Source organism: Equus asinus, chromosome 20, assembly GCF_041296235.1.
Source record: "Equus asinus isolate D_3611 breed Donkey chromosome 20, EquAss-T2T_v2, whole genome shotgun sequence".
NCBI classification, from domain to species: Eukaryota; Metazoa; Chordata; class Mammalia; order Perissodactyla; family Equidae; genus Equus; species Equus asinus.
In genome coordinates this window covers 67,664,946-67,679,986 of record NC_091809.1, presented here as the reverse complement: position 1 = coordinate 67,679,986, position 15,041 = coordinate 67,664,946, and the positions used below count along the sequence as shown (strand labels likewise).

The 15,041-nt window shown below is 34.3% G+C and overlaps 1 protein-coding gene across 1 annotated transcript in view; it reads right to left on the bottom strand.

The window, feature by feature from the left end:
* The window catches only part of SLC36A4 (solute carrier family 36 member 4), a 54,854-nt gene that overhangs the window by 24,789 nt on the left and 15,024 nt on the right, over positions 1–15,041 (bottom strand). The window contains exons 2-7 of the mRNA XM_044752354.2: positions 11,934–12,057; positions 10,688–10,778; positions 9,383–9,471; positions 8,114–8,209; positions 6,196–6,280; positions 1,216–1,443 (exon numbers count right to left, since the gene is read on the bottom strand). Of these exons, the coding sequence (XP_044608289.1) occupies positions 1,216–1,443; positions 6,196–6,280; positions 8,114–8,209; positions 9,383–9,471; positions 10,688–10,778; positions 11,934–12,057 (713 nt within the window). The remainder of the gene's footprint in view (positions 1–1,215; positions 1,444–6,195; positions 6,281–8,113; positions 8,210–9,382; positions 9,472–10,687; positions 10,779–11,933; positions 12,058–15,041) is intronic.

Genomic DNA, 15,041 nt, shown 5'->3' with positions numbered 1-15,041 from the left:
GGCCACTTCTTCCAGCTACTCAAGTCTAAGTTCCTGCTCTCCTCACCATCCTCTGTTCTCTGCTCTACCTGACTGGAAGTGGAACTCAAGGCCAAGGAAAGAGGATGAACAAAGAACCTGAACTGTGAAGCATATGGATAATTTGGGGAATAGAGAGGTCTAGAGCATCTGAAGCATATGAAGAATTGTGTGATATAATGGTGGTACATGATTAAAAACATAAGCCAGGGTCAGAGTGAAAAGAGTATTAAAGTATTTGAATTATTTGATAACACTAAACTGTCACAAACTCCAGAAAGCCTTAGATCTTTCTGCCTGTCCCATTCTACTCTTACATGCTATGAGTCTACGGGTTTTGGAAGTCAGAGTGGAAAAGAAAATGAAACAGAGACCCATCATAAGAGAGCTTGTAATGAACTGCTAATGGAGACTTTATAACAATTACTTTGGCAGCAATATGTAAGATGAATTAGATCAGGAAAGAATAAAAGAGAGATTCTTGACCTTTTTGGAGTCATTGGCCCTTTGAGAGATAAAAGTTATACAGCTGTTCAGTAGAAAACATACATATCTATAAAGAAACTCTAAATCTTGCAAATAATTTTAAGGGATTTTCAGACCCCCTAAATCCCATCAATGGATTCTTTTAAGGAAACTGGGTTAAGAATCCCCAGACTATGGACAATGAAGTCAGTTGAGGTTATTGCACGCTTCAGATAAAGAGTTTATTAAAGACTAGTGTAGTAGCAGTGGACTGAAGTGGTGACAGTAAATAAAGGTTCAGAAGTGAAAGAAAATCATAAAGTTACATCTACATTCCCATGTCTTACGATTGGTTCAAATCATAAAGGAATAAGCAAAACACTAATGAGTTCTTTGTTTCATGTTAGGCAATGTACTATGGCATGATCCTAAACCTCACAACTCTAAGAGGTAGGTATTACTATCTTCTGAAGCAATGTCATAAAGCCCAGAAGCATATTCATCAAGATTTAAAATCAGATCCAACAACAAAGCCTGTGCTTTCAATCTCTGTGTCATACACTTTTCTCACTAAGCAGAACCCCCAAAGGAAACCAAAGTTCACTGATGGTCTCCTGTGTGCCATCTATGAAGTAGGGGTCTTTACATATCATTAATTGTACCTCCAAAGTCAACAAAGAATTTACTTATTAAGAAACACATGACACTCAGTTAAAAACAAGTTATACTTACCCGAACAATGTATTGATAAATTATCACAAGACTGACAGCCATGGAAACGTTGGCAAGGAATGAAAGCACAAATAGATTCTTTAGCTCACGAATGAAGACCAAAAGAATTATAAACGGAAGAAAGCAAAGCATATATATCCTTAGGTCAATACTTCTTCTCTCACATGGATTTGATGAATTGGTACTATTCAAAACAATCACTTTACTCTCCAAGAATCCTTCATGAACCTATATAGGATATCAGAATAAGGAAGAGGGGGAAAAAACTTCCATCAATTTATAATCATAGAAGAGAAATACAAAAAATTGTGGTCTATACACTTATGATAAATTCCTTTAAAATAAATATTTGCATTTTCTCAAGATACTCTAGCTTCCTAGAAATATATATGTCAAATTTAAAGGTAATTAAAATAGGATAATCTTCTTTGCAAGATAACTTCTATCATACTGTGAAAAGAAAGTTCACTAGAGATAATCAAAAGTGGAAGCATACTTGTCTAAAAAGGCCATTGGGTATTCTACTCCAACTTATTTTCTTCAGCGTAGGAAACAAGCTCTAAGTACCTCTTAGAAATGTAAAGCAGTCAAAATAAAATTTAGAAATGACAGCCTAATTTTCAAAATGTTTTATACACTAATTGTTTCTAAATTATCACCACTATTAATAAATATTTATTAAGAAACCACTAAATTATGCACAGCCATATGCTAGACAGTAGATAAACGTTTGCTAGAACAAAAAAAGGTCTACAGGATAAATCAACTTTACCTTAAAATTTATTCAGCCACTTCTATAAACCAATATTCAGTTTGCAAAAGAGATACAATGATTTATAGGCTCTATAGATTAAAAATTGCCTCTGATCAATAAATTACATAATCCAGTTTACTAAAATAGAAATGAAATTCTAGAGGACTTTAAAAACTCACAGCAGAGGTAGATCAGACCATAATTTAAATACCAGTGAAAATCTATTTGCCCCCCAAACACTGTGCCCTCCTTTGAACACAAGGATGTTATCAAGTCTCTGGATACATAAATTCTTAAGAACTAGATCCTACAGTAATAATAGCAAGCATTCTTTGTGTACTTTCTGTGTGTCAGGTACTGAACTAAATACCTTATATACATCTCTTTTGATCCTCAAAACAACTCTCTGGGGTGGGTGGTAGTATTAATTTCAATTTATAGTTGAGGAAACTGAGGTTCAGGGAGGGTGAAAAAAACTTACATAAAATGAAGTCAGTAAGTGGTGGTTCTAGGATTCAAATCCAGGCCTGAGACTCCAGAATCCAGTTTGTGACAGCTACATGTTGACCTGACCAAAACACTGCAACTCTGAAAAGGGCTCTGCCCAAGCAGCCAGCCACCTGGCCCCCACTTTGACATTTCCCTCTCTGAATATAGTAAGTACCAAGAGGCCAACAAGTAGGAGTTTAGAACAAAATTCTGATAGGATTCACAATTCAAATGTTTCCTTTAATTTTACACTTACAATCCACAATGTTCAGTGTCACTACAAATGTACACATCATCTTAAATTGCACAGAATATATCTACTAGTTTTAAGTTACATAGGCAATTTATAACTCGTACTGGACTAAAAATCTCTCAGGTTACACCATGCACCATTTAAGAAATGCGCAGATCACATTTATCTTGTAATTGGCCATCAAAACTTTATGCTTTATTTTCTATAATTTGAAATAGAATCAAAACTGGTAATTCACATTACTTGGCTTTTAAAGACATTTTTTATTTCTTGGCTCAATTTTCTCAGTAACCAAATTATTTAGAGCCAAATACTTCTGTATCAAAGTACCTCCAATAATGAGATTAGGTAATGATCAAAATCAAGCTCTAACAAGGATACCCAGCAAAAGAAAAGCAGGTACATAACCAATTTATAAAAGGGCTGTTTGAATTGTTAGGTGTTTGGGAATTTTAAATTAATTCTATCACAAATATCTCATAATTTAGTAATCTTTGGCAGAAAGATGATTATAAAAATTCTGAGGATTAAAAAATAAAATAAAATAAAAATGTAGATACATACCAGAGCAAGATTCAGGTAAACATTTGAGTCCTTTGGTGCCCTCTAGAGACAGAGATTGGCTATCTAATAGGACTTCCTATGATCTCACATGTTTACCAAAATGCAAAACACTGAAATAAATATTATAAAATAAAATTACTAATTTCAGTTGTTTCCATTTAGAGCTCATTTTACTAAAATCCACTACTTATTAACTTTTCAATGTTTCGGTAATTTAATGGTTAAAATTCCAAAGGCAGATTATGTACTTCAGTAAAGCTAAAACGCAGAATTAAAGCCATAACACCCTACATGTGTACATGCTTGACACTTACAAAGGCTTTCACAAAACTTTTGTCAACTGAGCCTCACAATAAGTTTATGAGTAACAAGGAGAGATTTTGTTACTATTCCCATTTTACAAATAAGGAAACTGAGGCTTGACCAGGGACAAAGGGGTCTTGCCCAACGTGTGAGTTAAAACAGAGAGCAGGGATTTGAATTCAGATCTTCTGACTCTCAAGTCCATGGTCTTTGGTATCACTACATTTTTTTCTCTTAACGTAATATCCCTTCCCTTCTCTTCATGCAGGATTTATCTATCTGAAATTTCCTAGAGTATCTTAGAGTACGAACAGAGAGGAGCTACTGTAACCACGATGGACTGGAGTCATCGGAAGCACTATGCTTCTTTTTCCTCTGCCAACGGTCCACAGTGGCTTAATGGGACCAAGAACAGCTCTGTGGCAGTCACAGAGAAGGAGGTTCACACATCTGTATGGCAATTAAATCCTTAATTCTTTGATTTGATGAAATACTGAGCCTTCAGTTTTATGCAGATTAAGGTGGTAATAATCTTACAGTTTTTAACTGTACCAGCAGCAGTATTGGTAAAATTTAATCAACTGGTGTATCTGCTATTGGAGAGTGCTATCAAACGTGAGAGAATGCCTCTGCAGAGGGGCTGAAAATCCCCGATGACGCTGTTTCAGTGACTACCTGTCTGCTCTGCCGAGGTGATGGGTTCATCTCTCAACTTTTATGGTCTGAGGTCTTTTTCCATGTTGCTCTTTATGCCTTAAAAGAACTTTAATCTTTATCTCTACAGCAGGCATTCTCCTTACCTTCCAGAGAGTCACTTTTTCTACCTCGTCTTCTTAGGATATGTGCAAAAGAGTTAAATTCTGCCATTCAACTTTGGAAGCAACTGATAATATTACATCAGAGAAAGTCACCAATCCTAAGCTTAGAGACACTTATTTTATGCATTTCATATACTCTTTATGTCATACACACTTTATATGCTCTTTAGGTCATACACACACACACAACTAAAATCAGTGTCCTGTTCAGTACTGGACAATTAATTAAAGTGGGTGGCAGCTGTGTCAGAGACTTAGGGTTCAGCCTAACTCACATGACGTAGGGCACACTGCTCATGCTTTGTGAGACTCGGTTTCCTCATTCATAAAATGAACATAGTGCTTACGTTACAGAGTAGTTGTAAAAATTAAATGATATATGTCATAGCTTATAAATTTAAGATTATAAGGCATTATTAGTATTATTCATAAATTCAAATCAAGCTTACTGGTAGCTCTCTTAGGAGATAATAGAAAAGATACAGTACTACCATGTTGCACAATCCCAGAAAGGCATCATTTCCACGGTATTCTATGTAAATGACTGGTAAAATGGTATTTCTTATCAGGTCTTGACAATAAATACTCTTTTAACTGAGTCAGTAGTCCTAGGAATATGCAACTTGTGGAATCAAATACTTGTAAAATCAAAAGCACACCATCTACAATGAGTAATGCTAATGAAAGCATCACCTGTTTCATCTATAAAAGAGGGTTCGACTCAATGAGACTTTCCAACATTAAAAATCTAAGCTGGCGGCTTTAGCAAACTATGGCCCACAGACCAAATCCAGTCTACCAACTATTTTTGCAAATAAAATGTTATTGGAATACAGCCATATCTATTTAAGCCTTGTCAGCGGCTGAGTTGAGCCAGAGATCATATGGCCAACAAAACCGAAAATACTTATCATTTGGCCCTTTACAGAAAAAGTTTGCCAATTTTTGGTCTAATTATAGAATGAAGCACACTTTACACTTAGAAAAGTAAATATATATTTATGTACATAGAAGTTCTTTAGAAAACACACTCACATCATCATTTTGCATTAAAATATCGACAAGTACTTCATATTACTATGCATAATGCCTACTATTGTACCATGCACATGTGGAAAATTAATAAATGTTATTGATTAAAATAATAATTAAAGAAGAGCAGGGGGTGATGCAGGAATAACAAAGGCAGACTTCCAGTTAAAGCACATAAAGAAACATGCTTTGGCATTGTTTTGATGGGGGAGCTTTTTTATTTCAGTGCTTTGCATGTTTGTTCAAATTGACAGTCGGTCTTGACCAAGACTGCAAACCACTCCCTCTTAAAGCAAACCTCTATAACATGGAGAGAACTACAGAACACTGTACGTTTCTAGAGAGATCTTTTTAGACAATGGCAATAATTATTGGATCTTTCTAATGTCCACTTTTTTACTTCACTTTTTGGGCTGCTGCCTAAAACCTTATATATTTCTTTAAAAAACACCAATGTAAAGAACATGCTCCCAAAACATCTGTGTATCTGCTTTTGAGATCTAAATTTCAAATAGCTAAGAATCAGTAAATTACGTCCTGTTCTGCTGAAAGAATAAGCATTATTGATATAATGGCAAGAAAAGTAAAATCAACAATAGCAGAAATCCAACTTGTAAAACAGAAGACTAAAGGAAAATCTACAAAGAAACGTGATTTATGAAAGGAACACATTTTTATATTCAACCATGGCTTACTCAGAGGAACCACAATGCCATAGTTATAGTGTTAGAAGAAAATGATTTCAGTAACTGGAGAAAAACACTTACTTGTTTCACATTTTCAGCTAAGAAGACAATATAAACACTACAGAATCCCAGCTGTGTTATCACCAGAAAAAAGTCAACCACACTCCTGAAAAGGAATACCCACAAATAAGCATCAATAAGTGCTGCTGAAATGCCAACATATATTTTCTCTTTTTAACTATTTTAAAATTTTATAATAGCGTATATTCTTTTTACTTCCTTAAAATAAGAAACAGACTTAAAATATTTATTTTCTACAAAGATCATACATTCCTAACCAGTATGCCACTAGAATTATTATTGAGCAAAAGGAAGTTCTTTCATTAAGCTAAAAGGCCAAAATTTCTCGTTTATTTCTGAAATTCAACAGTTTAAGAGTATCTCCTTATACAATGATTTCATTAAAAATTTCATCTTTTAGATTAAGCCCATCTCTCCTACTTCTCAAAATCTTTTTCAGATTAACCTGGTATATTTCCCAGACCTCCCAGTTTCATGTCATTTGCACATATCATGAGCATGCTCTCTACTAGCCAAATCACTAATAAGACTAGGGAACGAGAAGGGACTGGGGGCTTGGCCTTAAATCATACCACCAGAGACCTCTCCAGTAGCTTAGCTCTGTTCTTATTTTTTAATGAGATACTCTAGAAAACTCTAGCTCTATAATATAGTGTGTGGAAGTGGGGAAGGGATATCACCAGACAAATTAGTATTATTTGGGTATGGTGGTTAATCAAGTTACAAATTTGCCACGTTATTAGTATATAGCCCATACTTCTCCACTTTGTTCTGGGAACAACCAGTGACTAAAATAGCACGCGCTTATTAATTCATTACAGTGTTTTTGCTTGACCTTCAATGTCAAGCTGTCAAACAATCTTGTGTACAAATCTTCTGACTCTTCTTCTCCCATTTGAAACTGGAAGGGCCCTTGCCTATCTTTGTTCTTGCCATAACTCTACAGTTCTCCACGGTTCCTCAGGGATCTCATTTGTAAGTCATCTTGGTACCCTGAAATGAATTCAAGTTTCTTCTTTCTGATGAATTACATTCAAGTATTCCCTTAAGATCTCTTCATCCGACTTTGATTTTAGTAACCTGCCAACAACCATTCCAGCCACTTCGATCTGAAAGCCATTCTTCTTGACAGAAAAAAATGGACCGAGCTGCCTCTAGACTGGGGCAGAAGAAGAAAGAAGACAAGGTTCTGGGGGCAAATCCCCAGGGCATTACGCTCTGTTTTCTTCCTTCTCCTGCTCAGCAAGTCAGGAACTCTGAGGAGCTCATAAACAAATCTAACTTCCTGAGAATCCCCAGAAAAGCAATACTTAACCATAAACTACTCTACTGACACTGTTCTTTTTCTTCTAATTTCCACGACCCATATCCTTTGTACAATAGTCAGCATTTTGTTGATTGCTTATGCTTATTTTTTTAGTCCTGTATTCATTTGACTCTGATTAGCCATGTCCACTAAAGTTACATTTAAACAATAAGATAAAAGACTTATACCAAAATATATAGTTCAGATGTCTTATGAGCATGTAGCTAAACACCACAAGTTTATGTGAAATAACGAGATCATTAACTGTTTTCTTGCTTTTTTCCTTTACTTAAAAAATTATTGAACGTGATTACATCATAGGTTAGCCAGGTGCTTTATAAATATCATTTTATTTAAACTAATATAATAATCCTGTGAAGTGTTGTTATAAACTAATTTGATAGTGAGAAAACCAAAACAAAATAATAAATAATTTGACCCAGATCATAAAATTGACAGGTGGTAGAGTTGAGATTTGAACCAAGTTTGTCTAACTTTAAAGATTATGTTTATTCCCCCAACTTTATCATACTTCTATTCTTGTATCTTGTCAAATACTTAAAATTAATGTAATTTAGATAACCAGGCATTAAGAATATAGCAAATACTTACCGTCCCCACGCTGCTTGCTTCTGAAGGCAATTCCAAGGACTGACTTCCAAAGCAAAACTCACAGTGTCACTATAACCTAACGTTGACTTTTTAAACCTGTAATTAAATGACACACATGCATACAAAAAATAAAAATTTTAAGTTGGTACATAAATCCATCCCTTGAAAAGAACATCAAATAAATGGGAATTAATCAATGCAGGCTATGCACTGACAGTTTTCAAGATTTCAAGATCTGCATACTCCTTAAGGATGTCTCAGGAAATTTTAAAATTTTACATCTGTACTTTTTACCAATATATTAGTTGTTATCTACCGTTAAAGTTTATATATTTGTAGTATTCATATAATGTATAATTCACATAATGTATAAGTATTTGTGCTTCACTGATTTAAACATTTCAATTACCTAAAAACATCAACTACATTGTTCATGCCTAAATTATTCTGTTCTTGGAACAGCATTATTTAATACATCTGTTTAATACAGGGCTTTATGATATATTTTCATATAAACTATCTTATTTAATCCTCACAATAGTCCCATGAGGTAGGTATTATTTCCCCATGTCTCATTCTCACTTTTTTTTCCAAGTATACATTCTTATTTAAACATCATATATGCTTGCCCAAAGTTTTAAGAATAAAGATTAGAATATTAGTTTACCAGAATAGGCAATATTTATTTTTTAAAAGTTAGTCCATTGTCCAGTAGTAGTATTTCATAATACAAAAATAAAGAATAAAGAATACTATTTTATCGACTATCTACCAATCCACACGTTAGTAAAGAGCATCAAAGGCATTATACCCAAAACTGAATTCCTACCAAATTGAAGACCACTACGCTATAACTAAAATAACACTGCTCCCTCCATTTCCCCCATATAACCTTCCTGATTTTCTTTCATTTATCCTGAATAAAAGAAACCATTCTATTTTACTAATAAGCCTATATTTTAAGAGAAGTAAGCACATTCCGAGCAGATTTCAACCATATGAAATGCTACCGTTTTCCATATTCACTATCTTAGACTTGTCCATATAATAGATTACAGGAAATACAACTGCTGGTTGCAAAGTACAGTAGAAATACAATAGATTACAGGAAATACAACTGCTGGTTGCAAAGTACCGTAGAAATACAATAGATTACAGGAAATACAACTGCTGGTTGCAAAGTACAGTAGAAATACAGGAGTATCTGATGCTTTAAATAAATACATAGCTTTAAAACAAGTTAAATAGACTTAACGAATCCACATTTACCTCTGACATAGAAAGTGACTGCAACGTACCAAAATGTGCATACAGTGAACAGAAATAATTCCTATAAACACAAGGCTGATTGGTCCAAGCTGTTGGAGAGAAAATTTATAAAGTTCAAATATTTAAGTTTAATAGAAATTAAGTTGCCTATAGCAATGAGACAATGGACTACTCATTTGCAGTGAAGAAGTATTTGCTGGACAAAATAATTAAGTAGTCATTTGCATAAGGGAAAATTACTAAACTTGATACAGAAAGAATTTCAGTAATACTTAACAACTACATATGATTCCATCTTATCAACTTGGCTATCCAAACCTATGAACACAGAGTATAGATAAGCAACAAAGTAGGATAGAATACAACATCACATTTCACACTAGATGGCAAGTCTATGACTATCAGTGTTCCACCATTATGATTATATGCAACCATGAATCACTATCTAAATGCCCAAAAAGCACTATATCAATCTTGGATTGTGGGCAATCCACGTCTACAGATTGCTTGTTGAGCACTTACTATGTGTGAGAAACTGTGCCATGAAAATTATTATTTGAAAAAGTGGTACATAAAAAACTTCCAGTATTTCTTGACTAAAATTAAAGTAACGCCTGGATTATTAAGACACAGACAAAATACTGCCAAAGTTTATTTTTATAATCAGAAATTTTTAAGTTTCTCTAAATTAACATAGACAAAGTCAAATGCAGAGAAAGATGATAGTTTAAACCACTTTTTAGAAAACTGAACAATTAAAAAATGGTTAAGTATAACTTCATTACTTCATAAGTGAATTCCTCCCATGAAAATCCTCTATAATTACAATAATTGGTTCTAACAATACTTTGAATATTTGTTTTCAAAAAATATTGTTATTCCTTTTCTTAAGTACTATTTTTTAAATCTGAAAACTACAAATTTTATTCTGAATCTAAAAAACTATAAAGTTTCACCGACACAAATAATCTGCTCTATAAATATATTTGCTGACATGAGTACACTGCTTACATCTCTGAAAATCCAAAAGAATAATAAGATATAACCATACCTGGAAAGCAAATACTGTTTTGCATCTCTCTGTCAAATATTATAAATAAGTAAATAAGTTGAAATGAAAATAGTAATTCTCATTTTTTGTTAGACGTTATCATAGTTCACATAATTTTATCAATACAATGGCTAAATGATTATCTAATTGTCACCTAACCAGGTTATATTTGACTAGGCCAGATGTTAACTTGTAGTAATTTCGTCTGTCAATTAAGCCTGATAACTGTATCTTAACGAGATACAAAGTCTTACCACTATGCCTGCATTTTTAATCGCCAATGGAAGTCCTAAAAGGCCAGTTCCAATATTTCCTTTAAGAAGATGCACAAGAGTCTGTACAAATCTGAAAAGAAAAAGTCGTAAGGTTTAAACGCTTTAGAACAAAAGCTATTAAGACGACACAATCATAGTTTCAGCACTAGAAGGGAACTGAAAATTAACCTAGGCAAGGAACCAAATAACATTTCATTTAACCAGAAGTTGAACGGGCCAGAAGTCATATTTGATTCAAGTCCTTGCCACTTAGAAGTAAAAATACAGAGGGTTATTTATAGAGATTAAGTGAGATATTTAAGTGAAAGTATTTTTGTACATATTAATGTAACTAAGGTAATTTTCTCATAAAATTCTTTGCTGCTATGATATTCAGAACAACGCTGAAGATTACATATGGTTACATTAGTAAGACAGAGCAATTTAATTGACACTACCTATGTAATCAAGATACTAAACATATTTGATCTATAATTCTCAACTTAAGAGGAAGTTAATTAAAAGAAAAACATACAAGTTTTAAAACTATATGTATCATCAGGCAAGATAAATACTAATTAAGTTTTAGCCATCATGATCTCCCTAAAGGATTTCACCTAAGAAAAGTGTCAAAGAGCCATTGGACGGTCTCTTGACCAAGAAAAAAATAAACTAAACTAGGAAGAACAGCACAAACCTTAAACTTAGGAAACAAAAATGCTTGCATAAAAATACTTTTTAGTTTATACTATTCTTTTCTGATCAATTAAAATGTTACTTTGCTTAACTGTTAAATTACTATTGGGATAAGAACTTACTCAAATTTATTAATGATGACAAAATAACAAGAAAGGTTTAAAAAGTGTTCCACTGCTTTCCTACCACCATGACTTGGTTTCATACCATTCACTCAGCATAAAGAAGTGTTTACTCCCACCGTCTAGCTCCTAACCATTTCAGAAGCCACGTCTCTGAAAATTCATGTTCCTCTCAGTCATGTCTCCCTTCTTTCAAGAGCCAAAGCATCTGATACGTATCATCATTGTACTAACCCCTATACACTGCTCTGTCATTTAGACGTCTTTCTTCTTTCCCAAATAGACTATAAATGCCTTGGGGAGGGGGCTACGTCTTATTCATCTTTGTGTCTTCTGTAGTATCTAGTAAAGTGCCTTGCCTATAGAAGATGATTACAAAACATACACTGACTGAAAAGAAAAGGAGACATATAAACCGTAACACTTACGAAATGCCCTCCTGGTCATCCAGCTGGTAATGCTTCTGAACAGGCAGCAGCTCTTGCTCATGTTCTTCATCTGATGTCCCATCAAAATTCTGCTCATTTATTAAGGGCCTCATTACATCCATATCTTTAAAAAGAAAAACAAAGTACTTCACTATCATTTTAAAAATTGGGTTAAAGATGGTATAAATGAAATTTTGTAAGTAGGATATACCACATATAGTCATCTTTACTATTTCCATCCTAAGTTAATTCGTATTAATACCCTGAAGTTTCAGTATATTTAAAAAGTAACAACGAGACTTATTTGCTGGATATTTTGTCTGGACTAAGCAGTGCAAAGTAACAGGCGTTAAGTCTTCAATGTAAAATTTTTCTGCTTTGTCTACATGAGGTTTACAGTAAATGACCATAGAACTATGGGATGAAAAATGTGAAGAAATAATCAAATGAATTTTCATCTCATGTTAGCTTCAAATCAGACTGTATCCATAAACAGCAATCATATTTTTAAATACTTTAAGAAAATTGTAAAGCCATTCCAATCTTTAAAATTTTAATACCAAAATTTGCTTTTATATCTAACAATTTTTAGCATAATTTTGCTCCTCTCAGGGAGAAAGACAACACTAGTCATCACTGTCTATCTTGTTCTAGCAAAATTCACTAAATTCAAATTTATTAGATGACTCACACGCATTAGTAAGGTCTGAAGTACAGGATGTTTTAAAGAAATGAAAGTTTGTTCCATTCAAATAGATAATAAACCTAAGTTAACAGGAAGCTGGAGTAACCTAAATGATTTACTTGAGAATGACTGACTGACATATAACTTTTTAAAACTTTTTATTTTGGAATAATTTCAAACTTATATTAAATTTGCAAGAATAGTACAAAAAAACTCTTACATATCCTTTACAGATTCACTAATTTTTTAACATTTTGCCACATTTGCTTTTTCTCTCTCAAATGTATATTATGTTTTATTCACTATTTGAGAGTAGGTTACATATATTGTGCCACTCCACCGTCATTAGCATGTATTCCCTAAGAACAAGAATATTTTCTTCAATATTCACATTACTGTTATCAAATTCAGGTAGTTTAATATTGATACTTTTCTTTATTCTACATTCCATACTCCAACTCATCAACTGTACCAATAAAGCTCTCTTAGCAACTTTTTTTTCAGTGCAGGGTCATGTATTGCATTTACTTGAGTTATTCTGCTTGTTACCTTTGCCACTATATCTTTTATGATGCCCTTATTCCCCTTTTTTTCTTCATCTTTTACTATCTTGTTCATTAGTTTTAAATGGTATCCTCTGAATTCCACCTATTACCTATACAGCAATTAATGGTCTTATTCTAATTTTGCTTTTCTCTGTCTCTTATCCTCTCATTTTTCAGTTGTATTCTTTCAACTTTGGCAATATATATGATGTTTTATATACTGTTATTCCAGTCACGTCCCCACGCACGTCTTAGACTCAAATCTCCAATCACTGTGTTAAACGCTTCCATCAGTGTTCTGCCAAAGTCTCCTCAATCATCCCTTGACCGGGAGAAGTTCATCCTCTAGTAGAATGTGCATCAGAATGACCTGTAGGGCTTGTTAAAACACAAATTGATGTACTCCACCCCAAAGCTTCTCATTCCATAGGTCAGGGGTGGGCCTGAGAAGATACATTTCTGACAAGTTCCCAGGTGATTCTGACGTTGCTGGTCTGGGTACCACACTTTGACAACCACTGCTCTAGTAGATTCCTCAGGAAGGGCTCATTGGCACAGTACTCCCTGAGTTTTTGCATGTTTTAAACTGTTTTTCTATAGCCTTGATATGAAGGACAGCTAGATATAACATCCTTGGCTCACACTTTCTATCCTTGAGTTTCTTGAAAATGCTGCTCCACAATTGCCTTGCTTTGTATGCTACTCTTGAGAAGTCTGATGCCAGACTAATTTTCTTAGTCAGTCTGTAATCTGTTCTTTTTGCTTGAGATCCTAAGGACCTTTTCTTTGTCTTTAAAGTCTAATGGTTTTACTATGATATGTCTTGGGGCTGAGCATTCTAAGTCAATTTTCCCAGGGACACAGTTGATATGTAGATTTAGGTTTTGTCTTATTCTGGAAAATTTTCTTGGATTATAGCTTTAAATATTTGTTTAGTTCTAATATTTTGTTCTTCTTCTTTAGAGATCCTAATTACATGTTGGATCTTCTTTGTCTTCCATTTCAGCCACTTTCTCTTTGACCCTGTTGATGTCTTTCTTTACCTCACTTAAACTCTTCTTTGAAATTCAATGAGTCCATTAAATTTCCATTTCAATATCTTCTCCCTTGGACACCTTGTAATTTATTATTTATGATTCTTCCTATTGCCAGGCATTTCATGGACATGGACCCTAGTTTGAGAGTATTCCCTTCTGTCAGGATAGGGAAGCTCAGTTTATTTTGATGATGTGAGTTATTAGGGGTGATAGCGAGTAACTGGCATGTCTTCTGGGTGTCCTTCATTTCTGCGTGATCTTCAATTTCCCCCATTACCTCCTTCTTTCTCTTAACTTCCAGGTATGTGAGGGGCATTTCCACTGCTCTTTTTATCTACTCCTCCTCCAGAAGCAATGTGTTGCCAAGGCTACCCCCTCTATTCCTGCTGATGTTTAAATTCCTTCCCTGGGGGCCAGCCTGGTGGTGGAGCGGTTAAGTGTGCATGTTCCACTTCAGCGGCCCAGGGTTCGCAGGTTCAGATCCTGGGTGCAGACATGGCACCGCTTGGCATGCCATGCTGTGGTAGGCGTCCCACATATAAAGTAGAGGAAGATGGGCTTGGAAGTTAGCTCAAGGCCAGTTTTCCTCAGTGAAAAGAGGAGGATTGGCAGCAGTTAGCTCAGGGCTAATCTTCCTAAAAAATAAATAAATAAATTCCTTGCCTGTACTCAGTGCTGTGAATTACCAACTCCCAGACTTGACCTCTGTTTAGACTTTTAACACTTTACTTTAGAATTTCTCTTTCTGAAGGAGATTTTCACTGTGCTTCTTCCAAGCTTCTTGCTTCCCTCTCCTCTTTTTGAGAGAGATTCTAAGACCCCTCCCCCACTCTCTATGCTA